Raw genomic sequence first — 22,894 nt, forward strand, 5'->3', positions numbered from 1 at the left:
CGCCTTCCCCGCTGGAAATTAAAGTCACGGGACCAAGGCATGCAACATAAAACTACTTCGCAACTCCAACGACGCGGCTGCGATCCTTCGTATTAACCAGTCTCTCTCTACGTTGTGTGTCATTACGGAAAGCTGTAGAGACCCCTATTTGCTCTTAGAACACTTATTTTTTCTTTTTCTTGTGATATAACTACATAAACATGTCCGGATACTACGGAGGCCCCCCTCAGGGCGGCGGCTATGACAACTACGGCCAACAGCAAGGCCAGTATTATCAAGGCCAGGGCCAATACCAGCAACACCCGCAACACCCACAACAACAACCGTATGGAGGCCAGAATCAGGGACCACCCCAGCAAGGTGGCTACTATGACCAAGGTTTCCCTCAACAGCAGGTAACTAAGCCATTGTTTATACCCAACCACAGCTATATCTAGAGATTCCCTTACTAAATGAGGCTCTTTTATAGCAGCAATATGGCTATAATACCCATCAGCAGTATGATAACGGAGGTCAGCAGCAGTATGGCGGTGGGTACCCTCCGGCCGGCCAGCAACAGCATCAAGGTGAGAGCAATGCATACTACGGCGGCGGTCCACCTCAGCATAGCGGAATGCAAGGGGCTCCCGCTTATCCCCAGGGTCCAGGTGGGCCAGCAGGTCCAGGCGGCCCTGAAGGCGAGCGAGGCCTGGGAAGTACGCTGGTCGGAGCTGCTGGAGGTGGATTTATGGGTCACAAGCTTGGCGGAGGGGCGTTGGGCACCATCGGTGGCGCTGTTATCGGCGCTGTTGGAGCTAACGTCGCTGGACATGCCATAAAGGAGTAAGCTATTTCCCTTTATCTACTAGATAAGATATACCCAGTGCCCAGTGTGTCGGAATTCCTCCCTCCTTTTCTTTTGTTTTCATCGAGCCATTGCTCTTCCAAAATGCTACAATGATTAGTATGCTAACTTCCAAAATAGCCATAAGAAGAAACACAAAGGTGACAAGAAGCACAAGAAGGACAAAAAGCACAAAAAAGAAAAGAAGAGAGGCCACGGATCCTCATCCTCGTCCTCGTCCTCTGATAGTAGCGACAGCGACTAGGGATGAAACCGATGGTAACTGGCTAGCATAAGAGTCTTCATCCTAAGATGTCGCAATGTCTGCCCTAAGCCCTTCACCACGCGGCCCCTTGTGTTTATTGATGTACATATTGTTATGATTAATGATCGTTACTGTTATCGCGTATACGATCCGTTTCTTCCCCCTGTGCTGCTCCCCTTCCCCCTTCGTGTTTGTATTCATTTGTGTTGCCATTCTCCAGCTCACACTACTACTATAGCAGCATACGTGACGTGGAATGACTCAGCTATCGTGTTTCATCCATCTGATACCATTTGCTCCCCCGGCGGTTTCTAATTACAGCTTCCGGCTGGATCATTCAGCGGAGGGGACGCCAAAGATCCCTTCTGTGCTACTCCATACCCTTGGCGGACTAGTCCTTGGGATGATGCTTCCTCCCACCGCCCTCAATGCTAGCTTGGCCCTTGGCCCCTTGAGGCCCGGAAGCCCTCTCATTGGCAGGCCAACAGAGCTGTCGTTTTCGCGCTCATTCTTAAGTTGAGAAGCGGTTACACCGCCAGGACAAACCTCAGGCGAACGTGGTTTACGGAGTACAGCCTCTCAGCTTCGGGAACCCCTTAGGCTGCTCAGGAACGATTGTCTCTCACTCCCTGAGTCATGGGTCCCTGTCGCGCTTGTACTCCCGATTCTCGCCCAACATCAAGCCACCGAACCTGTCAATTTTTTTTTTCCTTCCGAACCACGCACCCAACCCACGTCGTAGGGTGGGAAGAGGCTAGGCACCTCTAATCTTAAATCGACGGTGGTGGCTTATCCGCGCGTTCTCGCCCAGCGCTTGGCGGGTGTTGATCTGCTTATCGGTTGGGCTGAGAGTTCATCTTCCAGCTCTAGGTGTTGGTAATCAAGTCCTAGTCGGATCTGATCCATATCACTACCCGCTTGCAGTATTCCGGGAGTTGGTGATGGACTCGGGAGCCAAGACGAACCTTAACTATACCCTTTGTCAACTCTTGCAGTTACTTGCAACCAAGGATGCTTTGAAATCAGCGTCATAGACATGACGCACCTCTTCCTCCTCTGTGCTTGTTTGTGATAGAGGACAGCTTCAGCCTACCTCCTGATTATCAGTTTCTGCGCTCTGCTGGACCTGGGCTAGTCATCAATCATCGTATTTTCATTCAGCCACATGGTTGACAGAACGCTCCCAGCGTGGCGGAAGCCCGAGAATGCCTATCACGCTACAGCCCCCTAACCCGCGTGGCTTCGACTCAAGCACTGCTTGGCCCATCCAGGAGCGATTTTAGTTGGTCCGCCCTTCCGCTCCGTTGGCTCATCCTTGTTCTTTCCGTTTGGAGAATTGGCGGGTTTCAGATTCGATTGCCTAAGCCCGGGAAGGAGCTTCTTTCTTCTTCGTCGTCAAAGCATGGGATGAATCCTTCGGAACTGGCTCTCTTGAGCATGCCCATATTGATATATATATAAGTGGAGCCCCTTGGTATCTTGGTTATTGGGGGGATCTCCTTGGGAAAATAGAATATATCAGACTGCCTGCTACAGACTGAGCACTGCCCTGCCGACCAAGTACTTAGAACCCTATTTCTATTTCTTCGTCAAGGAGACAATCCCTTTTTATATCACCATAACATCTGCCTTCTCATCGTTATTTATATCAATATGTCAAAGACAACAGAACAATCCGTGAGGTTTGACACTGCTTCTACACCGGTGGAGGTTACCGTCCATCCCACTCCAGCCAAGATAAATGAGAAGACGTTCGATGAGGATGTTGAACGAGCTCTACGGTCTTCAGCTCCCAGAGCGCGCCCTGGGCCGATCCCGTCCGGGAACTCGTCCTTGACTATGATCACTGGCTGGGCGGATGACATCGAGGTTTCATCAAGATCAGGGGGAGGAATAGTACAGCATTTCAAGAGAGATATAAATAAAGCTGGCACCGAGATACTATTGATAACATGTGCGTTTATCTCTGGCGTTATTGATAGTGCCGCCTTTAATGCCTGGGGCAGTTTTGCAAACATGCAGACAGGTAAAGCCTTGTCCCTTTGACCTATGCTAGACAATAATCATACTGACCGGTTGAATCCAGGGAATGTTGTTTTCCTTGCTTTAGGCGTCTCTGGTCAACCGCCCAGACCCCCAAACAGATGGGCTAAGTCCCTGATTGCCATCGGATCCTTTGCCATCGGAGTCCTTTTCTTTAGATATGCTTCTGCCTTTCTACGTCCGCTTCGACGATCAACACTTGTGGCGTCATTTGCCCTTCAGACCACTGCAATCCTCGTCTCTAGCATCCTCGTAGAAACAGGTGTAGTGGATTCAAGTATCGAAGTTTCCACCCGCGGAGTCCACTGGATCCAGGTTTTACCCATCAGCATACTAGCCTTCCAGGCTGCCGGCCAGATAGTTACTTCACGATTGCTCGGTATCGACGAGATACCAACTGTTGTCCTAACGACACTCCTCTGTGACTTACTCATGGATAAGAAGCTATTTAGCTTCCGCCCACGATGGAAACTAACGGACTTCCGCACCAGGCGCCTATTGACCTTGCTAGCTGCCTTCTCTGGTGCCATGCTTTCTGGCGGCTTATCGAAAGTAAGCGGCTTGTCTGCTTCATTGTGGCTAGCTACTGGGATAAAGGCAGCAGTAACCCTGTGCTTCATCCTATGGCAGGGAGAAAAGGACGAGAACTTTGGCGATAATTGATCATTTTGGGTTTTTGGATATTAAAATTGGGATTCTTTCTTCATACGAGCTTTTTTATAACCAGGCGATGTTTTATGACAGTATGGCTTCCAATTCACAGACTATTGATGGAGTTACTCTTGGTGTTTTGTAATATCTCGATCCTCTGTGGTCCAAATATATAACCACGTAGCCAAGACGGCTCTCCGCACTTTTCATCGGCGGATCGGTGACCTTGACTAACCAAGGATGGATAGAAAGGCTGATGGGACGGCGTAAACAGCGTCCGATAGTCCTATATAAGCGACTCTCCCGCGTACAATCCCTTCACTGAATGCTGTTGTATCGGTTCCGACTTCTCCCGACACGCCGAGAATACGCAAAGATTACTAGATTCGGTAATGGTTGCGAGGCATTCTATGTATATACGTGAGCGCAGCAGGAGAGAAGGATTTTCTCATCATGTTTACGACAACTGTACGGCGTCATTGCAGGCATTACTCTTCATTGAAAGTCGGTTGATACATAACCATGAAGGCTACTATACGGCCGTTTATAAAGGCACAAGGTCAGTACCCCCTTTTTTGAGGATTGGTGAAAACGTCGAATTCGTCCTGGGATTTGTTTTTGGCCTTGCTGACGGCTCGAGGGTGATGCTATATAGCTCTCTCCCAATATACCAGGCGTCAAGTCGTCTTTCAATCTCAATGTGTTTCCTCCGTCATAGTGAAGGTCAAGAATGCCTCTACAACGCCAACTACTACTGACGGACGGACAAACGAAACTACTCCAAGAGCCATACTAGCCCGCCCTAAGAGACTGGAAGTCCCTCTACCCAGTCAGGGAGAAGAACCTACACCTCTCCGGCACATACTGTGCGCATTAAACCACTACCCACACCATACACGCACACAGCTAACATAACACACCCAGGACCAAGTTCGACCAAGTGGCAAACTGGGCCCGTCAAGGCTCCTTATGGCCCCTGACCTTCGGCCTCGCATGCTGTGGCGTAGAAATGATGGCCGTCTCCATGCCCCGCTACGACCTGGATCGCATGGGTATAATTTACCGTGCCTCGCCCCGCCAGGCAGATGTGCTTATTGTTTCGGGCACGGTGACCAACAAGATGGGTCCAGCCCTGAGACTGCTATACGACCAGATGCCGGACCCGAAGTGGGTGATTAGTATGGGCAGCTGCGCGAATGGGGGAGGGTATTATCATTATAGTTATAGTGTGGTTCGAGGGGTGGATAGGCTAGTTCCTGTGGATGTGTATGTGCCTGGTTGTCCGCCGACGGCAGAAGCGTTTCTGTATGGGATTTTGCAGTTGAAGAAGAAGATTGCGAGACAGAGGACGACGAGGATGTGGTATAGAAAGTGACGGGGACGTAGTTATGTCGTTTTTTGGTCTCTTTTGATTCATGTATGTGTTGTCTAGATCTACGTTTTTTGGTGTAGTTAATTGCCGCTGACTTCCTTCAGCAGGGTATCAAGTCTGCTCCATCCTTCGGTGCCGTCCCAGTATGCCTTGCCCTTACCTAGTATCCCTCTAACGGCGCTGCGGGATTTGAATCTCCAGTCCTTAGCGACGAGTTCGGGTTCGTCTGCTTTCGAACTGTCCTCGGTTTCCTTGTCCATTCCGCCGTACACGGCGTACCCTTTTCGAACGAGCGTTTCAGTAGCTTTGACGATGTGGTTCCATTTATCTTCTTCGCCCATCTGGTATGCTCCCTGTGCACAGGAGGCGGTTGTTGCACGCCATGCCTTTTCATGAGCAGCTAGAGCCTGGGACGGTCGACCGCGCCATTTCTCGAGGTCGGCGACTAGAAGCCATAGTTCGGGAGAGTGGGTGATGAGGGGTATTATGTTCTCGTCGAACAGTCGGAGTAGCTTTGCGTGTATGGAGCCTGGTCTAATAGCCGCGGGATCATAGGCGATTGATATACTGCTTCCTTCTCGCGGGGTGGTCAGAGTCTTGACTAGAGCCGTTAGGACGGGTATGTCTAGGCATTTCTCCCCGTCCTTTTCACCACGCAGCTCAATCAGGCGTGTTTGAGCAAGTAGTACGTCACGGAACGGAGTGGATGGAGGGGGTATCGAGGCTCCAACCGTGAGAATGTTATCCCATATTCGGTGGTCGGTATGTTTGAATCTAGCTGCCCTGTGAAGCGCGGCCAGAGCATCCCGCTTCTGCTTGTAGATATCTAATTCCTCATGACTTTCCTGCTCATCTTCCTCTTCGTCATCCAGCGGTTTGGGACGAGGGATATCTCGTAGTGCCGAGGCAGTTGATGTTCGGGGCGGTGCATTCAACAGCGCCACGGCAAGGTTACTCCAAGCCTCTGCATCCGTCTCCTCCAGCTGAACCGTCCTTGTGAACGAATCAATTGCATCCTCCCACTTCTCGAGCTCGAGTTGGATACACCCAATAGCAAACCAGGATGCATGGTTGAGCCTGGTCACCACCAGACTGAGCTTGTACGCTTCTTCCGCCTTGACTAGGTTCGGTGGCTTTTCCTGCATGTACAGTCTAGCCAGCGAGCGTTGGGCGCGTGCATACCGCTTATTGGATACTGTCCAGGCTCGCTCGTACATCGCTGCATCCCGGTCGATGTCTCCTAGTATGCAGAACAGTCGTGGTGCGTCTGGCGGTAACGTAGATAGCTCCGCACCTTGCCATGTGTCGTCGTCCGCTGTGGAATCGGGGTTGGTGCGTTGGTAAAGCTGTTTCCGGACCATGAGTTTGGCAGTTTCTTCTCTATCGGTCGCGGCATAGCAGAGTGCGGCTTCAGCCCACATTTGTAGGCGTTCGTAGATATCTAGCGCTGTGCGAAGGGCGCCGAGACCGACCCATCGCTGCGCCAATTCGGACTCGAGGTTCCAGCGTGTAGAAAAGTTGAGGAGCCAGATATATTGCAGTCTTTCGGCTGCGGGGGCTGATTCAGATGCTTCTAGTCGAGGTAAGAAGGTAGTTGGCTGCTGCGTGGATGGTTCTGCGGTTTCTCCTGATACGGCGGGAGTAGGGGTATCACTTGCTGTGTCGGCGATGACTTGGTCTACTAGCGCCTGGAGCTGAAGTACAGAACGCTCGACGGTTCGGGTACGATATCCTTCTATCCTGGACCGAACGAGTAGAGCCTGCGAGTAGACCTGCCAGTTTGAACTGCCGCCTTCAAGAACTCGTACGGCATAGGGGATGGTTTCTTCACGAGTCAGGCCGTCTTCAGGGGAAGTGTTTGTGATTGCGGACGCGAGAGAGAGCAAGATAATGGAGTCCAGAGGGTTGAGACGAGGTTGGTTTGCGGCGTCTAGAGAGGCCAGGCTGGCTGGTAGATTGGAGCTATCCCTAACGTCCACGGCGGCAGCGGCATCTTGCTTGAACGCAATGGACTCCAGAAGCGTATCGTCGTTGAGCTCAAGGTTCTTCGGCTCAACTGCTTCGTCGTTTTTCGCCTTTTCAGCCTCGCTTGAATCACGCGTATCGGTCTCCTTGCTTCGGGCCAAAACAACCAGCTGACTTATATCTCTGTCCTGGAACTTGGTGCGACGGCCTAACTTGCCCGTCAACGCGAATTCAAACCCGTTCACACCCGCCGCACGTAACAGGTCTTCCCTCGCTTTCCCATCGAGTCCGTGGTGCGTATACATCACTGCACGCTCAAGCATGAACCGCACTTTCTCGCCCGCACTCACTGCATCTCCAGCGGATCCGGCCAGTATTAGACCTGCAACCCGCTCAATGTCGGCATTTATATCAGCCCATAACCCATCAGCGTTCTCGCCCAGCATCTTCTGATGCATGAAGTTCACTCTCATCCGCCCCGTGAGACCCAATATGTCGTCCGCATGCTCTATCTGTCCAGACACAATAGCCGAATGGTTAAATATCGATTTTGCAAGGACGAACAGCTCCACGGCTGGAATGCGCTTGTATACCGCTTCTCCGTCCACGCAGAGCTCGCGAATCATGCTCTCCCGCAACGCGCTGGCCGATCCTAGCTGGGGTAAAATGCTGATTCCCGCCCCGCCATTGAGTGGTGGACCCGTGACGTTGGATTGTAGGAACGCATATAGCGCTGCGTAGGCTGTGTGAAGGGCTCTCGACCTGTTCGCGGGATCCGTGGACAGTGCTGAGATGCGGTCTGATACCAGCTTTGCAAACGAGGGGTCGTCGGCTACGGCGTTGGCTTGTTCGTCTGGTATTATGCTGTGCGCGAACGGGTGGGAGAGGATGGCTATGCATTCTTGCTCTGTGGGATGCAGGGAGTCGTAGGCTGGTCGCGGGGTATTTTCGGCGCGGGGTGAGAAGAGAGTATCGTATGTTGGCGGTAGGGAGGGCGCCATGGTGCTTAGAAAGGGGCTAAGCTGGCTTTAAATTTTATGGGGTTGTTATTCCATGGGCGTGTGTGTGTGTGTATATGTTGTGTGAGTTAATTGGTGATGTTGATGCGCTCGAGGAGGATGAAAATTTAGAGTTTTAGGGTTTTCAGTTGAGCCCCACTGATTGATAAGATTGATAGGAACTACATAGGAAGAAGTGGAGGATCAGGTAGAATGAAACAACAATCAAGTGCATTCTAAGTACTATCTATCTCTCTATCCCCTTGGTCATCTATCTCAGTCGTCTATCTCTATCCTCTAGAGTCCAATCTAGTCAGTCATCACCCACCCGCGAGACGAGATAAGAAAGGTAGGAAATAGAGGGTTGTGAATAGGAAAAGAAAGAAATAAATGAAATATGAAATTGTTCGTTTGATTTTCTTCTATGAAAGGAAGTTTGAAGTAATCAAAGAAAAGAATTAATCTCATCAATCAAAGGAAAAGAGACATCAAGAGAGAAACATGAAATAAAATCCCATCCGCATCCATCCAATGACGCCGGGTAAAAAAGCAAGTTTTTCAAAAAGCAAGAATCGATTAGTGCGGAGGGAAAGGAAAAGGGGCGGGACATGATGCAAGCATTAAACAGTGACATGAAAAGAAAGAAAAAAAAATTCAAAAGTCAATCATCGACATGAAGAGAAGGGGAAAAAAAAGACTTTTTTTATCACGTTCTTTTCTTTCGTTTCTTTTTTTGGTGTGGGTGTAGTTATCGCCTCCGACCGTCTATGATATGCAGGAAACAACAGAGATTGAAACGAAGTGTAAAGGTAAAAACTTTTACTCGTCGTCCTCGTCGCTGAAGACCTCCTCGCCTCTCTTGCGGCGGGCCATGCGGTCCTTCTTCTTCTTGCGGAGTTCAGAAGAAGTAAGCTTCTTGGCCTTCTTGGTGGCGGCAATCTTGTTGCCCATGGCGTCGAACTTCTCCTCCTCGTCGTCACCCTTGTCGGTGAGACGGGGGCCGGAACCCTGGCCCTGAACCCAGTTGTGGCCGGAAGGAGTCATCTTGCCGTCGACGACGGCCCAGACTTCGTTGGTGAGGTTCTCGGTAAATTCCTTGGAGTGGGTGATGATGATGACACCACCCTCGAAGGACTTGAGGGCCTTGGAGAGGGCGCCGAGAGAGTCACGGTCGAGATAGTTGGTTGGCTCGTCGAGGACGATCAGGTGAGGGCGTTGCCAGGAGCAGGCGGCGAGGACGACCTTGACACGCTGACCGCCAGAGAGACCGCGCATGCGCGAGTGGGAGACGAGTTCGGCGTCGAGGCCGAAGAAGCTGCAGTGGGTCTCGATCTCCTTGCGGACGAGGGGGCGGAACTGACCGGAGGCGAGGGCCTCCTTCTGGTCGACTTCGGCGACCATCTTGGCGTGGGAGGCGAGGATCTCGTTACGGGGGATCCAGGCGTTGTCGGCGGTCATCATGGGAGTCCACTTCTCGTTCTTCATGCCGACGTTCTCACCAAGGGTGAAGGAGCACTCGTACTCGTAGGAGTTCTTGAACTTGCGGCGGGAGTGGATGCCGATGACACGACGCTGGGTGCCGTCGATGCGGTAGATCTTGTCCATGGCCTTCTCGTCCTCGTCGGTGACGATCTTGTTGGCGCGGTCCATGGTTTCGCGGTCCTCACCGGTGGCGAAACGCCACTGGATGTACTCGGAGGGGGTCTTGTCGAGGTGGTTATCGATGTGGGCGAAGGCGTGCTGCTTGATGTAGGCGATACGGATGTTCTCGTGCTGGTAGACCTCACCGGTGGTAGGGATGAGCTCACCGGTCAGGACGTTGACGAGAGTGGACTTGCCGGCACCGTTGGGGCCGATGACGGCGATACGGGAGCCGAGCGAGCACTGGAAGGTGATGTCGCTGATCTGAGGCTTGGAGGTGCCCGGGTACTGGAAGGACATCTTGTTGACACGGACGATGGCCTTGGCCTTGGTCTTGACACCCTCGAGGAAGCCAGGCTCGGGGAACTTGAACTCCATCTCGGAGGCTCCGAGCTCAAAGTAGGAGCGGGCGGAGGGGACACGCTTGACGAGGGCGGTGAGGTCACCACGGTAGCGGCGAAGCTTGAAGCGGTCGTAGAGGATGACATGCTGGATGACGTTGTTGAGGAACTTGGAGTCGTGGGAGACGATGATGGAGGTGCAGGGGGAGTTGACGAGGTACTGCTCGAGCCAGGCGACGTTCTTGACGTCGAGATGGTTGGTGGGCTCGTCGAGCAGGAGGATGTCTGGCTTCTCGAAGACGGCACGGGCGAGGGCGAGCTTCATCTTCCAGCCACCGGAGAGCGAGGTGATGGGGCTCTCGAGCTGCTCACGGACGAAGCCGAACTCGACGAGCTGCTCCTGGATGGCGGAGAGCTCGGTGGTGATGCCGACATCGCGGAGCTTCTTCTCGGTCCAGCCGATGACGGTCTGCTCGGTATCGGCGGCGTCGAGGTCGTGCTCGACGAAGACGGTCTTGACCTCGTCCTTCTTGGGGAAGCCCTCGACCTGCTCGTTGTTGATGGCACGCATGAGGGTGGACTTGCCGGAGCCGTTGGGGCCCAGGAGACCGTAGCGCTGGCCGCGCTTAAGACGGAGGTGGGTCTGGTTGAGCAGGATCTTGGCACCGTAGGCGAGGTTGAAGGTGCAGTTGCAGAGATCCTCACCTTCTTCCTCGTCGGGCTCGACCTCGGCCTCGTCAGCGGCAGCGGGAGAGGCACGCTTGCGGAGGGTGTCGGCCATGGAGCGGGCCTCTTCCTCGCCGACGATGACGGTGAGGTAGGCGAGGATGTTCTCAGTCCAGTCGGCAACGTCGACGACCTTTTCGTCGATGAGCTGGCCGGCAATGGCGGCGATGTATTCAATAGTAGCAGCAGCAGGCTCGATCTGGGCCTTGTACTTGGGCTCGAGCATCTCGCGGAGGATGGCGGAGACGGTCTCGATGTCACCGGCCTTGGAGACCTCGGGGATCTTGCCATCCACGACGGCACCGACACGGATCAGGGTGTCGAGACCCTGCTTGGTCTTCTCACGGGCCTCGGGGTCGGCGAGGGTGTCGTAGTTCTTGTTGAGGGCGGGCATGAGCTTAGGCAAGAAAGCAGCGACGATCTGGGGGTCCTCGACGAGCTTGCACATGTTGTCGACGATGACGGCGGATTTACGCTTGATGGCGGTCTCACGCTCGGCCAGACCACGGTCGAGCAAGGGGACCATGATGGCCAAGGTAGGCTCGTGGACGTCGGTGACGAAGGTGGTAGCACCGAGCAGGTGAACGGTCTCGGGGACGTTCTCCGGCTTGGCGATACACTTGATGAGCTCGGGGATGAAGCGCTCGATGTCCTTGTTGGAGATGAGGGCGCAGACCTTCTCCATGGTGGCGTAGGCGGCCTTCTTGACCTCGGGCTTGGTGTCCCACATGGACTCTGAGACGACGGGAATGAGGTCGGGGACACGGGTGGCGAGCTGGGTGGGAGCGGACTCGACGAGGGCCTCGATACAGGCGAGGCCGGTCATCTTCTCGGCCCACTTCTGGGCGGTCAGGATGGACTTGACGATGGCGGGAAGGGCGGCCTTGACGGCGTTGGCGTTGATGGACTTGACGATGGCGAGAGCGGCCTGCTGGGCCAGCTCCTTGACGGAGTTCATCTTGTCGCTGACGGCCGCGAGGGTGGGGCCCAGCAGGGCGAGGATGTAGGGCTCCATGGCCGGGGAGACGGAGGAGTGCTGTGCGATGGCGAGGATGGCGTCCAGCGCCTTTTCACGGGCATGGGTATCTTTTTTGTTTCCAAGCTGCTTCTTCAAGCTCTCGACGGCCCTACAACCTGTTAGCCTGGGATTCTATCGTAGTATAGTATGGATTGGAGTCCAGTCGTAAGGGGGAATACCTAGCAGGGACGACATGCTCCTCGGTTGGCCCGTTGAGGAGCGATGCGATGTTGGCTGCAGCAGCCTTGGCCTCGTCGGCGGACTTGGAGAGCGAGAGGCTCTTGAGGAGCTCGTCGAGGACGGCGACCGACTTGGCGGCTTCTTTGGCCGACTGAGCGGGCGTCGAGTCTGCAACGGCGACTGCAGGCATCGTGGGAGCTGAAGCTGGAGCTGGAGCTGGAGGTTGAGGAGTCTGGGACGACGTGGTGAAGGTGACCAGGCCGGCAGCTGAGACGAGCCGCCGTCAGCTAGCGAGTAGAATGGATGAATCTAGGATTCAGAGTAAATAAGTAGAGATGAGACGATTCCAGAGGAGACTAAAGAGAAGAGAAGACGAGATGAGGTTGTGATGTTGAGGTTGAGGTTGAGGTTGAGGTTGAAAGCGAAGAGGTCGAAGTCGCTTTTTAACTGCAGGAAAAGAAGAAGAAAAAATTTTCACCCTCGGAGGCTGCTTATGTCAGCTGTTGAAATTTTCACAAAGCGAGCGTCTTTAAGGTTTTACGCCGGGGATGGCCTAAAGAGAAGCTCTGATTGGCTGAAAGTGGATTAGTCATGTATTGGTACAGGGAGTGACAAGACAGTACCAAAAGCGACCGAGAGTGACCCCGCGGCAGAAAACTCACCGCCCGCCGCACGCAAAGAGGGTCCTTGCCTCTTTAAGAAAGTGACTAAGAAGTGACTAAGCAGGGAAGTTACCCCAGATGCCAAGACAGGCTAAACCAGAAGAGGAAAGCCATCTCGTGCCGCTTTTTAGACTAAGAAGAAGAAGAAGAAGAAAAGTAGAGAAAAGTAGATGAAAGTAGATGAAAGTAGATGAAAGTAAAGGAGAAAAGACGATCAGGAGAAGAAGGTCGAGTGGCGGTGAAGGAAGAGAGAGTGATAGTGAAGAGTGAGGGTGATAGTAAGGGTGGGTGGGGAGTGAATAGGGGATGGTGATAGAGAGGGAGAGAGGAGGCTGTCCTGATGTGCTGCTGATGCTGATGCTGCTGCCGCTTCTTACTATGGCTCGTCCTGCTTCTTCTGTCTACTCGCGCGACTTGCAGCATCTTCGCCTGCCTTCCTTTGCCCTCGCCGGGTCTCTCACCAACAACTCTTCTGCTAATACTTCTGCTAATCATAATAACACTTCTAATAATGACTCGACAGTGACCTCCATCTCAGGCCTGCTCAGGACCGCCGAAGACCAGCCAGACCAGCCAGACTCAGACACAAGACAGACAGTAACCATCACCAATAAGAATGAGAAGAAGAAGGATAAAAAGAATACAAAAGTAGACCTGCTCAACGCCCTGATAGCCGTCCTGACGCTGGCCCTGCTCGTCCTGCTCGTCCTCAGCTGCGTCGTGGCTCTCGGCGGATTCAACCATCCGTCTTCTTCTTCTTCTCCTCCTACAGGCACACAAACAGCTACAGCTTCATCAGGCATCGACATCTCGCCTGGCGGGCCGGATGAGCCGACAACAACACCAACAACTTCTGCAGCTACTGCTACAGCTACCACGGAACACGAGAGAGAGAAGCTCTCGGCCCTGATTCCCTTTCTCACCTTTGCGGCCGGCAAGACGCTGACGATGGACGGGCCAGACGCTGCTCAGACAGCAGGCTAACAGATACAACTGCTGTGTTTTGTTTTGCGTACCCCATGGGGTTCGTGTTGGGCTGGACCGAAGGATGGGCTGGGGCTGGGGACAAGGCTGGTATCGACTCCCTGCAGATGGATTAATTTTATTAGGATTAGGATTGATTATTGGGATCAGAATTTTATCCGGTTTGCCCCTTACATGGAACTGGTGACTGGTCGAAGGCGAAAAAGAAAAGAGTGGAGAGTGAAAAGTTTGATCGCTGCGTCGCACAGGGCTGACCGGATATTACTTTTGATTTACTTGATGTGTATCAGTGGCACCGAGGTCAGTCGACGAGGTCAGTCGACGAGGTCAGACTCATACCCAAGTACGTTCATTAACTTATTCTCGCAAACCATACACTTTTACCATACTGCTCAATAGAAAGCACATTCCATTGGCCTATAACACTTTGCTACCTTGAATACCCTTTGCCTTGGTCATGCTAGAGACAAGGTTAGGGTAGTCATTTCACTCCCATCGCGCAAGCAGAGTGCCACATCATTTGGCCAAAGTCGCATTTGTTCTATAGCCCAATGCACAGTCTCCAATAAACACCGAAGCTTCTTGAGTCAACGCTTTGAGCCAATTGAGATCACCAGAAGTAAGAAGGTCAAGTTTCCCAATACTCTCGCTCATCGAGCTCTGCATTTTGGACTAGCATATGCTCAAACTGGGGTTACCAACCGCCTGACCTCTTTCTCGGGACATCACTGAAAGCCTCCATTTCCCGTTGAACAAAGTAAAATAGTCTGGAACATCTATCACTGAGCTCCTTAATGAGCTGGATATCGCAGTGTTCAAAGGCACGCAAACTGGGGCTCATAGCTACCCACAGTCTCCCACGATGAACGGCAGTGGGCTGTATTAACCTCTTGGCCCAAATGAAACACTCATAGTAATAAAAAGCCAGGGGCAGGTGCGTGCCTTTACTGGAGCTGTATCCGGCTTCCCCCTTTTAGCTCGGAAATCGGAGGTTTTATCCCCTGCCTAATAGGCTATATGCAACCCCCTCATATAGGCACTTCAGCTACCACTTTCCAATACACAAAACAGATGCCAAACCTATAAAACTTGCAAATTGTAATCTCGCGGTCCCCAGAGATCAGAGGAAGCAAGCTAATTTGCAATAGTTCCGAGACGAAATTGGTGGGGTCGTGCCAAGCCTACCCGGCAGCAATCAATAACCTTATTACAGTTAGGGTTTTAAAGTTAGACTTGCCGTCCTCCGTCCGGAGTCACGAACCGCTGGACTACGTCAAGTGACACTGTGACTCTTGAAAACTAACCACGCAAGCAAACTTCTCCTGAGCTCCTTTTCTAATTGCAACGTCCCCCTACTCAAATCATATGCTGTCTTTCTTTGTAAGAAAATATCGAGGCTACGCGTTGATGGCCACGCCTGAAGAGCGGTTGCTGTGGCTCAATGCCGCCTCCATTGTTGATGAGAAGCTGCACGGGGTATGTATATCTGGCTTCATTACTTCTTCATCATGTCTGTATCCGATCTGATTGTTCCCTCAGGCTCTTCTAGACGTAGTTTCTACCCAGGGTCGCTACCTTAAGCCCCGTTCTGATACCCCCGTATGCGAAAGAATATACGATCCTCTATTTATTAAGAAATTCGGATCTCGCCTTAATGGCTTGCTCTTTAATTAAAGACTGCGACGCCGCAAATATGGCAATGATGCTGAAGAGTGGCCCCCAAGCCACACCCCAGTTGAGCTTAAAGAGCGGTGGCAGGCGGAGCAGGAGGCGGAGGATAGGAGGATATAAGCTGTTCTTGAAATTCCCATACCCGAGCATGAGCCTCCAGGAGCTCCTCCTATAATTACCAAAAAGAGGGTCCCAGATGATACCCCGTCCAGCCATTGCCTCAAACCCGCTTTTCCCGGCAACTTTACCACAAAAATACAATCGCCCCTCTTCCTCATGCAGTTCGCTTCATGATCACAAACATATGCGTCCGTGTATATCTTATGCGTCGCCGGAATGTATTCCCAGCAAGTCGCTAGATATACTGTTGAATTCCCCCAAAGCGCCGTCGCGAAAAGCTTCCCGTTCTTGGATTCCGCCTCAGTTGCATTCTACTTCCCCCGCGTCACCCGGAGAAGCAGTCAACTACAACCATCTCGATATACAGGTACTAAGGAAAAGAGAGAGCATACGGTGCTCAGTAGTAATTAGGGAGCAAGACATCGGAAAACAAGTAAGTCTACTAGACAATTTAAACCTTTTATGGCTAAAATGGCTTAGATCACGCCAACTCTGATTCCTGTCGCCCGAAGCTTGGTACTATTTCCGTTTTGAGAAGAACGGGATGATTGTTGACACATCGAGAGATCCAGAAAAGTTATATAACCCAATTATTAAAGCGTACGAGGATGCGATATCTCGACTTGAAAGTAGATAGGCTCCTCCTACTACAGCGAAACATGAACAATATATCAGGCTCTACGAGGAGAGCTGTAAAGAAATTTCGAAAGGTGGCCCGCCTATATGGTTCTAAAGAAGCCGATCGCCGCCAAAGGACCGTCTTTCCCTGCTTTTCGCCATACACTACATGAGACATGCGCATTTTTGTGTACCTAGTAGAAACATGTAATTATTAATTCCTCCTGTAGTTTCAACAGCAAGTGATAATAGGCGTGATGGCCCAGGAGATAAGGCTCGAAATATCCTGCCAGTATTGGATGTCCCAACGCGGATTCGAAGGGAAAGAATAGTAATACCGCCTCGAAGGGTACTACGGATAGTCTATCCCGGATTTATAAATTAGGGAGAAGAGATTATAGCTTACGGGAACCGACAAGGTGCCGTGGTTAGAGATAATAACGGGTCCTACTATTTTCTCACAGTCATAGAGGCCGGTGGGAGGGTAGTTATCGACGCTATAGTCGGTTTACCCCCTATTAATCTAGATAGAACTATCGATATTGAGAGGGTGAGCAAATACACTATTAAGGGGGTCGCGGTTAGTATATGGGATATATATAGTAATAGGCTCCCTAAGATAATATATATCTTCTGCTATATTGAAGGTCAAACGCACTTCAGGGCTTTTATGCCCCTTAGTGCTCTAAAGAGGGTTCTCGATTTAGTAGTAGAGCGGATGGTTGTAGAAAGCCTTATAGAGAATGATACATTAACCTTGGAGGAGGCTTTGGAGGCTATTTTCGATATTATTTACGAGGAGTGTGAGGCATATTGGTAGGCTTAATTCTGTTAGTTATCATTTAGATGATATTCTAAGGGAAAGGCCGTAAATGGCTGGCTTTGAACGAGCCCGTCTCATATGAAATTAGAAAAATACTTTACAAATTGTGATGGGTAAAAGAAAATAATCCCGATCAGCTCCAACCACGAATAACTTTAAACAAGCTTTAGTTCATGGAGTAATGGTTATTGATTCTGGACGGGTTGAGGTTATTAAGTCCCTGAAGCGAAAGACTGATGTAGTGCTAGCGGAAATGCCTAGAAGGAGGACCAAGGTGGTAGTGTGAAGATATGAGATAGCGGAAGTTTCTCCGCAAGCACAGGGCAAGAGTTTTTTATGTTATCCATCTCCTTATGTTTCCATTACTTCATTTGTTATATAAACTAGTTACAAGAATATAACCTAAACTTAACATCGTAACTAGTTATTCCGCTGTGCTTCGCTTCGCTCTAGTAATAACTAGCGATGTAACTAGTAGATAAATAAGCTACTGCCACTTAATAATAGTGTGGCATAAGTATACGGGAAAGAATAAACGAGGGACGTGGAGTATTCTGATTGGAGATTCTTATAAAACAAAGGTATTTGGCTGATTTCGCGCGCATTCACGAAGCTGTATGTTGATAAAGCGGCCATATTCTCATACTAGAGTTGGGGAGGAATCCAGATATCCACTTGACTCTTGTAGGTACTTTATTAGAGATACTCGAGTCGAGTGAAGTAGAAATCTAACATTAACGCCTATGTATGATGATGCTGTAGACTGGCTTGCTTTTTACGTCTTATCCTTCTTTTTTTCTTTTTATACTTCTACTCATCGTCAACTCGCACCTCTACCACCGCCGGGCAGTCGTCAAAGTCATTCCGCATGGCAGGGCTGCTGCCATGGCCGTGGCCACCATGTGCATGCTCCTCGTCCACGATGCTGGAGAATACCATGCCCGTCTCGTCGGCATCTGGGTCGGCGTCTGCATCCAGCTCAAATGACCGGTCTAGCTCGCTCAGGTCGCCTTCCCCCCTCTCCGCCTGCGTGCTAGCCACATCATCCCCTTCTCCGTCGTCTGCATAGCTGGATCCCGGCGGAGGGAAGACGCGCGGTATCTCGTCCTCGCCGTAGCCGTGGTTGGCCAGTCGGTCGTACGACCAGCTCGGCTGCTGGGCGTACATCGCGCTGCCGGCGTGGAACCGCACACTGCTGAACCCTTCATCCCCTTCCTCCTCCTCTTCTTCGTCGTCTTCATCAGGCCCGGCTTCTCCACTGCCTGTAACTTCCACCTCTTCATCTGTTGGCAAACCACCATCTCCCGACTGGCGAGTTGCTGCGGCTCCGTGTAAAGCGCCCGACGACCCATTGCGGGAGAGCCCACCGAGGCGCTTGCCTTCCCCCGATCCACTGCCGCCGCCACCACCGCAGATTCCACTTCCACTGGCCCCGTTGCCGGAGCCGCTCTCGCTGCCGGAGTCGTCGCTCGTCCGGTCGTGCGCTTGCTCTGTCAGCCGCGCCAAAAAGGAGCCGCCCAGCGGGACGTCCGAGCGCCGGCGGTAAAAGAGCAAATAAGCGGCGCTTGTCACGACGCTGCTCGGATCGCGCTTCATGGTCACGTGGGAGTCTACATCATCAGCATACATACATATAAAACATATAAGTAGAGTAAAGTAGATAAAGACTCACCGTTAAATTCGTACCACAGGCCGTCGACAAAGTTGCGGGCATAGGCAGTGTAGTGGCCGCCGCCCAGGCCGCCATAGTGGTTGTCCACCGCAATCAGGTCGTACACCATGCTTTCCCCTTCCTCCACCATCTGCACCCGTCCGCTCATGTCCAGCTCTAGCGGGAAGTCCACCACAGCGTCGATCTTGTCCCGGAAGATCCGGTTGGCGCTGAACCGCTTCAGATGCATCACTAGGATGTCCGGCGCCTTCCACAGCTCAAACTTCTTGCTCGCCCGCCGGTGCTCCTTGCAACGGGGACAGTACCACGCATCGTTCTCAGACAGGATCTCCTCCCGCCCAAACTCGTCCAGGCATTCGTCCAGCGTGATCCCGCGTTTCTTCTTGCGAGACCGCAGCTGCCGCTTGCTCGTCACCTCCGGGTCGACCACGTCCGACACGTTCGTCCACGTCGGTCGTCCGCGCAGCCCACCATCTCCTCCTCCGTTATCGTGGTCGCCGTACAGCTCGTCCTCGTCGCCAAACACCCCGTCGTACGTCTCCTCGTTCCAGTCGAGCACAATCACATCGCCCGGCTTGACGTACGGCAAGCGTCGCTGCACTGGCTTCTTGGCCGCCTTCTGCTTGCCGCTGCTGCTGCGTGCCTTGCCTGGCCGCAGCAGGCTTGTTGCACCGGCCATCCGGTCGGAGTCCGTCTCCGACCCGCTGTCGTCCTTGGTCTCCGCAGAGCTCGAGTTGGTCGACATCTCGTCGTCTGCTGCAACCGCTGCCCGTGTCCTCATCACGTTCACGGGTTGTGCAGGTCCACTTAGCTCGTCGTCGCTGCTGGCCACGCTCTCCACGTCTGCCCGGCGTCCAAACACGGTTTTGCCTGCTCCACCGCCGTTGCTGCTCCTACTGCTGCTCTTCCCGTCGGGCACACGGGACAGCATCAAGGGGTACTCGCGGGCCTCGTTGGTGATCGAGAAGCCAGTCGGCTCGCTGTCGTTCGTGGCAATGTACCGTACATCAAACAGATTGCGGAGCATCGGCGGGATGAAGCTTCCGGGCCTTAAGACAGGTGCAAGATCTTCATCATCTGCTCCCTTCTTGTTGTTGTTGTTGGATCCTGCTGCAGCCTCGTCTTGATCGGCATCTCGCATGGACACATCCACCAGCCCGTCTTCTCCCTCCACGGAACTGGCCTTGATCGTCTGTCCGTATGCCTGCGTGTCGTCCTCGTTCATCACAACAGTGTCAGAGTCTTCCCCGGCCTGCTGCGCTCTCGTCACACCCAGCCCATCATCTTCTCGCAGTATGTCACGCGTCGTCAGGTTGGCCACCCGTGCGAGGATCCGTCGCAGCACCGCATCGTAGTCATACGCTTCCTCACGTGAAATCACAACGTACATCGGCACGCCAAAGAACGCCCGCTGCGGCTGGCCGTACCCGCGCCGCACTCGCCCGCGATTGAGGATTGGTACCAGCATCCGATCTGCCTTGGGCGAATTGAACCCGGCTGCAGGCTCCTCGGACGAGAAGCGGAAGCGCCGTGGCTTGTCCGGGTTGTAGCTTGTCGGCACGCTGTCAAGTTCGTACATCGCGATAGTGTCCCCTTCGCTGATCTGGTGGTCGGCTATGCTCTGGCTGTGGTCAAACAACTTGTAGAACTTGTGCTTGTAGATCTCGGCCATCACCAGCCTGTCAGCGTTCACGTTCATCTTCTTTGCAATGAACTGCTTTACCGCCTTGATGCCCGAGTTCTTGTCTATGTCCACGTCGATGTTCACCGGCGGCTTGTGCAGCGGGAAGAACATGATCTTGTGGCTCCAGCTGTTCTCAATCGGAATCTGCAGCGTCAGGTTGTTGAACGGGTCGAAGATGATGCTGACTTTGTCGCATTCCGGACACACTACAGTGGACTTGTACATTCCCGAAAACAAATCGGTAATCACACTGTCGTTCCGGGCCTTGTAGATCTCCCAGCAGCGGTCCGCAAAGCGTTGGAGCGCCACTTTATCATGGACCATCTCGTCGGTGGAATCGGGCTTCTCAATGTATGGCTTCTTTTGAATACGGTTCAAATCCTCCTGCAGTCCGTCCAGGAGGAAGAGCAGGAATTCCTGGGAGTCCTGCTGTCCATAGCCAGAAAACGAAGGGCCGTATCTGCCAATGGTAACCTTGAAGTTCCGGGGAGCAAACGAAGCTGAGCCCTGAACATCGAATATCTGATGCAGCAGATTTGCATACGCCTTGGCAACATCTCCGTTGTGAGACAAGGGGTTGTTCGGGTTCAGGTCTTTCTTGTACTCGCCCACTACATCTAGTTAGCAGAGAACATTGCAAGGGACTTTTTTTATATATGTTCAAGTAGACCTACTCAAAAAGTAATGAGACAACTCCTCAACACTGCGGACACACTGAAGCGCCGAGTTCATGTAGCATGTGTTGCCTAGGTTGCTTAGACCGGTCACTCCTCGAGCTTTGCCGTCCTTGCGCCGTCGTCCTCGGGTGACGATTGAAGGAGCAGGCGATGTCCGTCCACTACCCGAAGAGCTTTTGTTTTTCAGCCTGTTTTGGACATTGGCTTTGGTGCCGGCTCCGACAGTCAGGTTGGTGCTCGACTTGGTTGTTTCGGACAGCCATTCTCCGCCTGCTGGACCGCCAACCTGCTCCTCCAAGACAATAACGTTGTCACTTCCTAGACCGATAACATGTATAGACGCTCTGCCGTTGTACTTTGCATTCGCCGTATGGTCTTGGACATCCACAAGCTCTCGCTGGGATCCCTCAGTCAGACCTACGAACGCTTCCAGGCCCAGGGAGATGGAGGTGGGAATCTTTGTCGAGACGGTAGTTCCCGGTGCTGGGGATGCACTTCTTGACGCAGCCGGGGTTACGTTGGCGGAACTGGCGAGTCCTTCGAGGATTCTCCAGACCCGAGTCTTGGTTGACATGTTGATGGACGCCAGGGTCTTTGCAGTCTTGAGCCATTGCTGGAAAGGGGTATGTCTGCTGGCCAAGAATCTGACGGGCGGTTTGGACTTCTCTGCCTCGGACGGGTTTGGGGACAGTTTCAAGATGGAGAAAATGGGAGGATTGAGCTCGTACTGGATGTGCTCCATGTCTCCCTCCGTGTTGGTGTTGTGTGCGTACCGAACGATGGCGGGGGATTGGTTCGATAGGCCGTACCATTTCATCACCAAGTTCCAGGCTTCCTCTGGCAAGATCTCGTAGTCCTCACCCATCTGGAGGCCGGGACGCATGGGAACGAATGGCTCACCCGCTTCATCGTTGAAGATGGTATCCGGATCAGTAACGAGGACAAGGTCTGAATTGTCGACGGGTCCAATCTCCCCCTCAGCAGCCAGCTTGTCCGCTTTATCCGGCCGTGGATGGGTAGAGCTTCTGGAGAGAACTCGCTTCAGCCAGGTACCAGAAACAATGTAGCCCTTTTGCTTGTCGATGGGGCTCTGCTGCATCAACTGCATGACCTGGGCGACTTGCTCGTCGATGGAGGGGTTATCGTCGTGGGAGGCATGGGTTTGCGCGCTGCTGGATGACGGGGTGTAGCTGGTCGGGTCAGTTCCAGAGCTGCTGGTTTCGGAAGCGTGCTTTCGGCCTCCCTTGGATGGCTCGGATTCAGTCTCCTTTCCAACCATGTCAACAGAGGCATCACGCTGGTGCCGGTTCAGACGCTCGGCTTGCTTTTTGCTTCCTACTATCTTGTTGCTGCTCATTTCAGTCTCTTCCTGAGACCCTAACGAAGGAGAATCAGTCTGCATCACGGTATCGTGTTCGTCAGAGCCCATCTCGGCAGCCGGTCTCTTGATGGCCGGTGGAGCAGTGTGAGAGTTGCCGTTGTCTAGAGAACCACCGACACCGCTGCTGCTGCTGCTGCTGCTGTCTACCATGGAAACATCCTCCTTCGGGGGATCACTGGCGGCAGCGGCGGACTGGCCGGCCGCTCGGTTGTTATTAGACGATGACATGGGCCAACAGGTGGTGTCTTGGGTCGACTCGCCGTCCGTAACGGTCGGAGAGCTCGTTGCCGTGGTCGATCTCCAGTCTTCGGTGGACGACTGTTCGTTTGCGCTTCCGTGCGAGGAGTCTACCTGCAGGGACCGGGCGGGCGACAGTCTCGGCGAGGAGGGCGAGGACGGCTCGGTGAAGAAGCCACGCTGCGGCAGTGCAGACAGGGCAGATGTAGACACAGACTGGCCGTACCGTTTTCCTATCTTTGGCTTCCGGGGAGGGGAGGTTTTGAGGAAGTATAAGCCCTTGTTGCCTCCAGCTTTGCGAAGCTCTGCGGCAACCTTGCGTCGCTTTGATGAAGGCGTGGT

The 22,894-nt window shown here is 52.8% G+C and overlaps 7 protein-coding genes across 7 annotated transcripts; 4 read left to right on the forward strand and 3 right to left on the reverse strand.

Annotated features, from left to right (window-relative positions):
* Nucleotides 1–200: 200 nt before the first annotated feature.
* TERG_03789 (uncharacterized protein) lies at nucleotides 201–1,088 on the forward strand (the record flags this gene model as incomplete). The annotated part of the gene is made up of 3 exons (XM_003236697.1): nucleotides 201–395; nucleotides 470–822; nucleotides 965–1,088. The coding sequence occupies 3 exons, from the start codon at nucleotides 201–203 to the stop codon at nucleotides 1,086–1,088; spliced, it is 672 nt and encodes a 223-aa protein (XP_003236745.1).
* A 2,049-nt stretch (nucleotides 1,089–3,137) lies between these two features.
* On the forward strand, nucleotides 3,138–3,794 carry TERG_03790 (uncharacterized protein; the record flags this gene model as incomplete). Its single annotated transcript, XM_003236698.2, has 1 exon — nucleotides 3,138–3,794. The coding sequence occupies one exon, from the start codon at nucleotides 3,138–3,140 to the stop codon at nucleotides 3,792–3,794; it is 657 nt and encodes a 218-aa protein (XP_003236746.2).
* A 510-nt stretch (nucleotides 3,795–4,304) lies between these two features.
* TERG_03791 (uncharacterized protein) lies at nucleotides 4,305–5,150 on the forward strand (the record flags this gene model as incomplete). Its single annotated transcript, XM_047748154.1, has 4 exons — nucleotides 4,305–4,341; nucleotides 4,438–4,648; nucleotides 4,707–4,949; nucleotides 5,036–5,150. 4 exons carry the CDS (start codon nucleotides 4,305–4,307, stop codon nucleotides 5,148–5,150), a joined length of 606 nt encoding a protein of 201 aa, XP_047604130.1.
* An 84-nt stretch (nucleotides 5,151–5,234) lies between these two features.
* TERG_03792 (uncharacterized protein) lies at nucleotides 5,235–8,120 on the reverse strand (the record flags this gene model as incomplete). The annotated part of the gene is made up of 1 exon (XM_003236700.1): nucleotides 5,235–8,120. The coding sequence occupies one exon, from the start codon at nucleotides 8,118–8,120 to the stop codon at nucleotides 5,235–5,237; it is 2,886 nt and encodes a 961-aa protein (XP_003236748.1).
* Nucleotides 8,121–8,936: 816 nt separating this feature from the next.
* Nucleotides 8,937–12,213, reverse strand: TERG_03793 (uncharacterized protein; the record flags this gene model as incomplete). Its single annotated transcript, XM_003236701.1, has 2 exons — nucleotides 8,937–11,952; nucleotides 12,023–12,213. The coding sequence occupies 2 exons, from the start codon at nucleotides 12,211–12,213 to the stop codon at nucleotides 8,937–8,939; spliced, it is 3,207 nt and encodes a 1,068-aa protein (XP_003236749.1).
* A 584-nt stretch (nucleotides 12,214–12,797) lies between these two features.
* On the forward strand, nucleotides 12,798–15,363 carry TERG_03794 (uncharacterized protein). Its single transcript, XM_047748155.1, has one exon. The coding sequence runs from the start codon at nucleotides 12,992–12,994 to the stop codon at nucleotides 13,667–13,669; it is 678 nt and encodes a 225-aa protein (XP_047604131.1). The 5' UTR covers nucleotides 12,798–12,991; the 3' UTR covers nucleotides 13,670–15,363.
* Nucleotides 15,364–15,747: 384 nt separating this feature from the next.
* Nucleotides 15,748–22,543, reverse strand: TERG_03795 (uncharacterized protein; the record flags this gene model as incomplete). The annotated part of the gene is made up of 3 exons (XM_003236705.2): nucleotides 15,748–18,511; nucleotides 18,574–20,868; nucleotides 20,932–22,543. 3 exons carry the CDS (start codon nucleotides 22,541–22,543, stop codon nucleotides 17,712–17,714), a joined length of 4,707 nt encoding a protein of 1,568 aa, XP_003236753.1. The 3' UTR covers nucleotides 15,748–17,711.
* Between the last annotated feature and the right edge of the window lie 351 nt (nucleotides 22,544–22,894).

This window comes from Trichophyton rubrum (assembly GCF_000151425.1).
Source record: "Trichophyton rubrum CBS 118892 genomic scaffold supercont2.3, whole genome shotgun sequence".
Classification (NCBI taxonomy): domain Eukaryota; kingdom Fungi; phylum Ascomycota; class Eurotiomycetes; order Onygenales; family Arthrodermataceae; genus Trichophyton; species Trichophyton rubrum.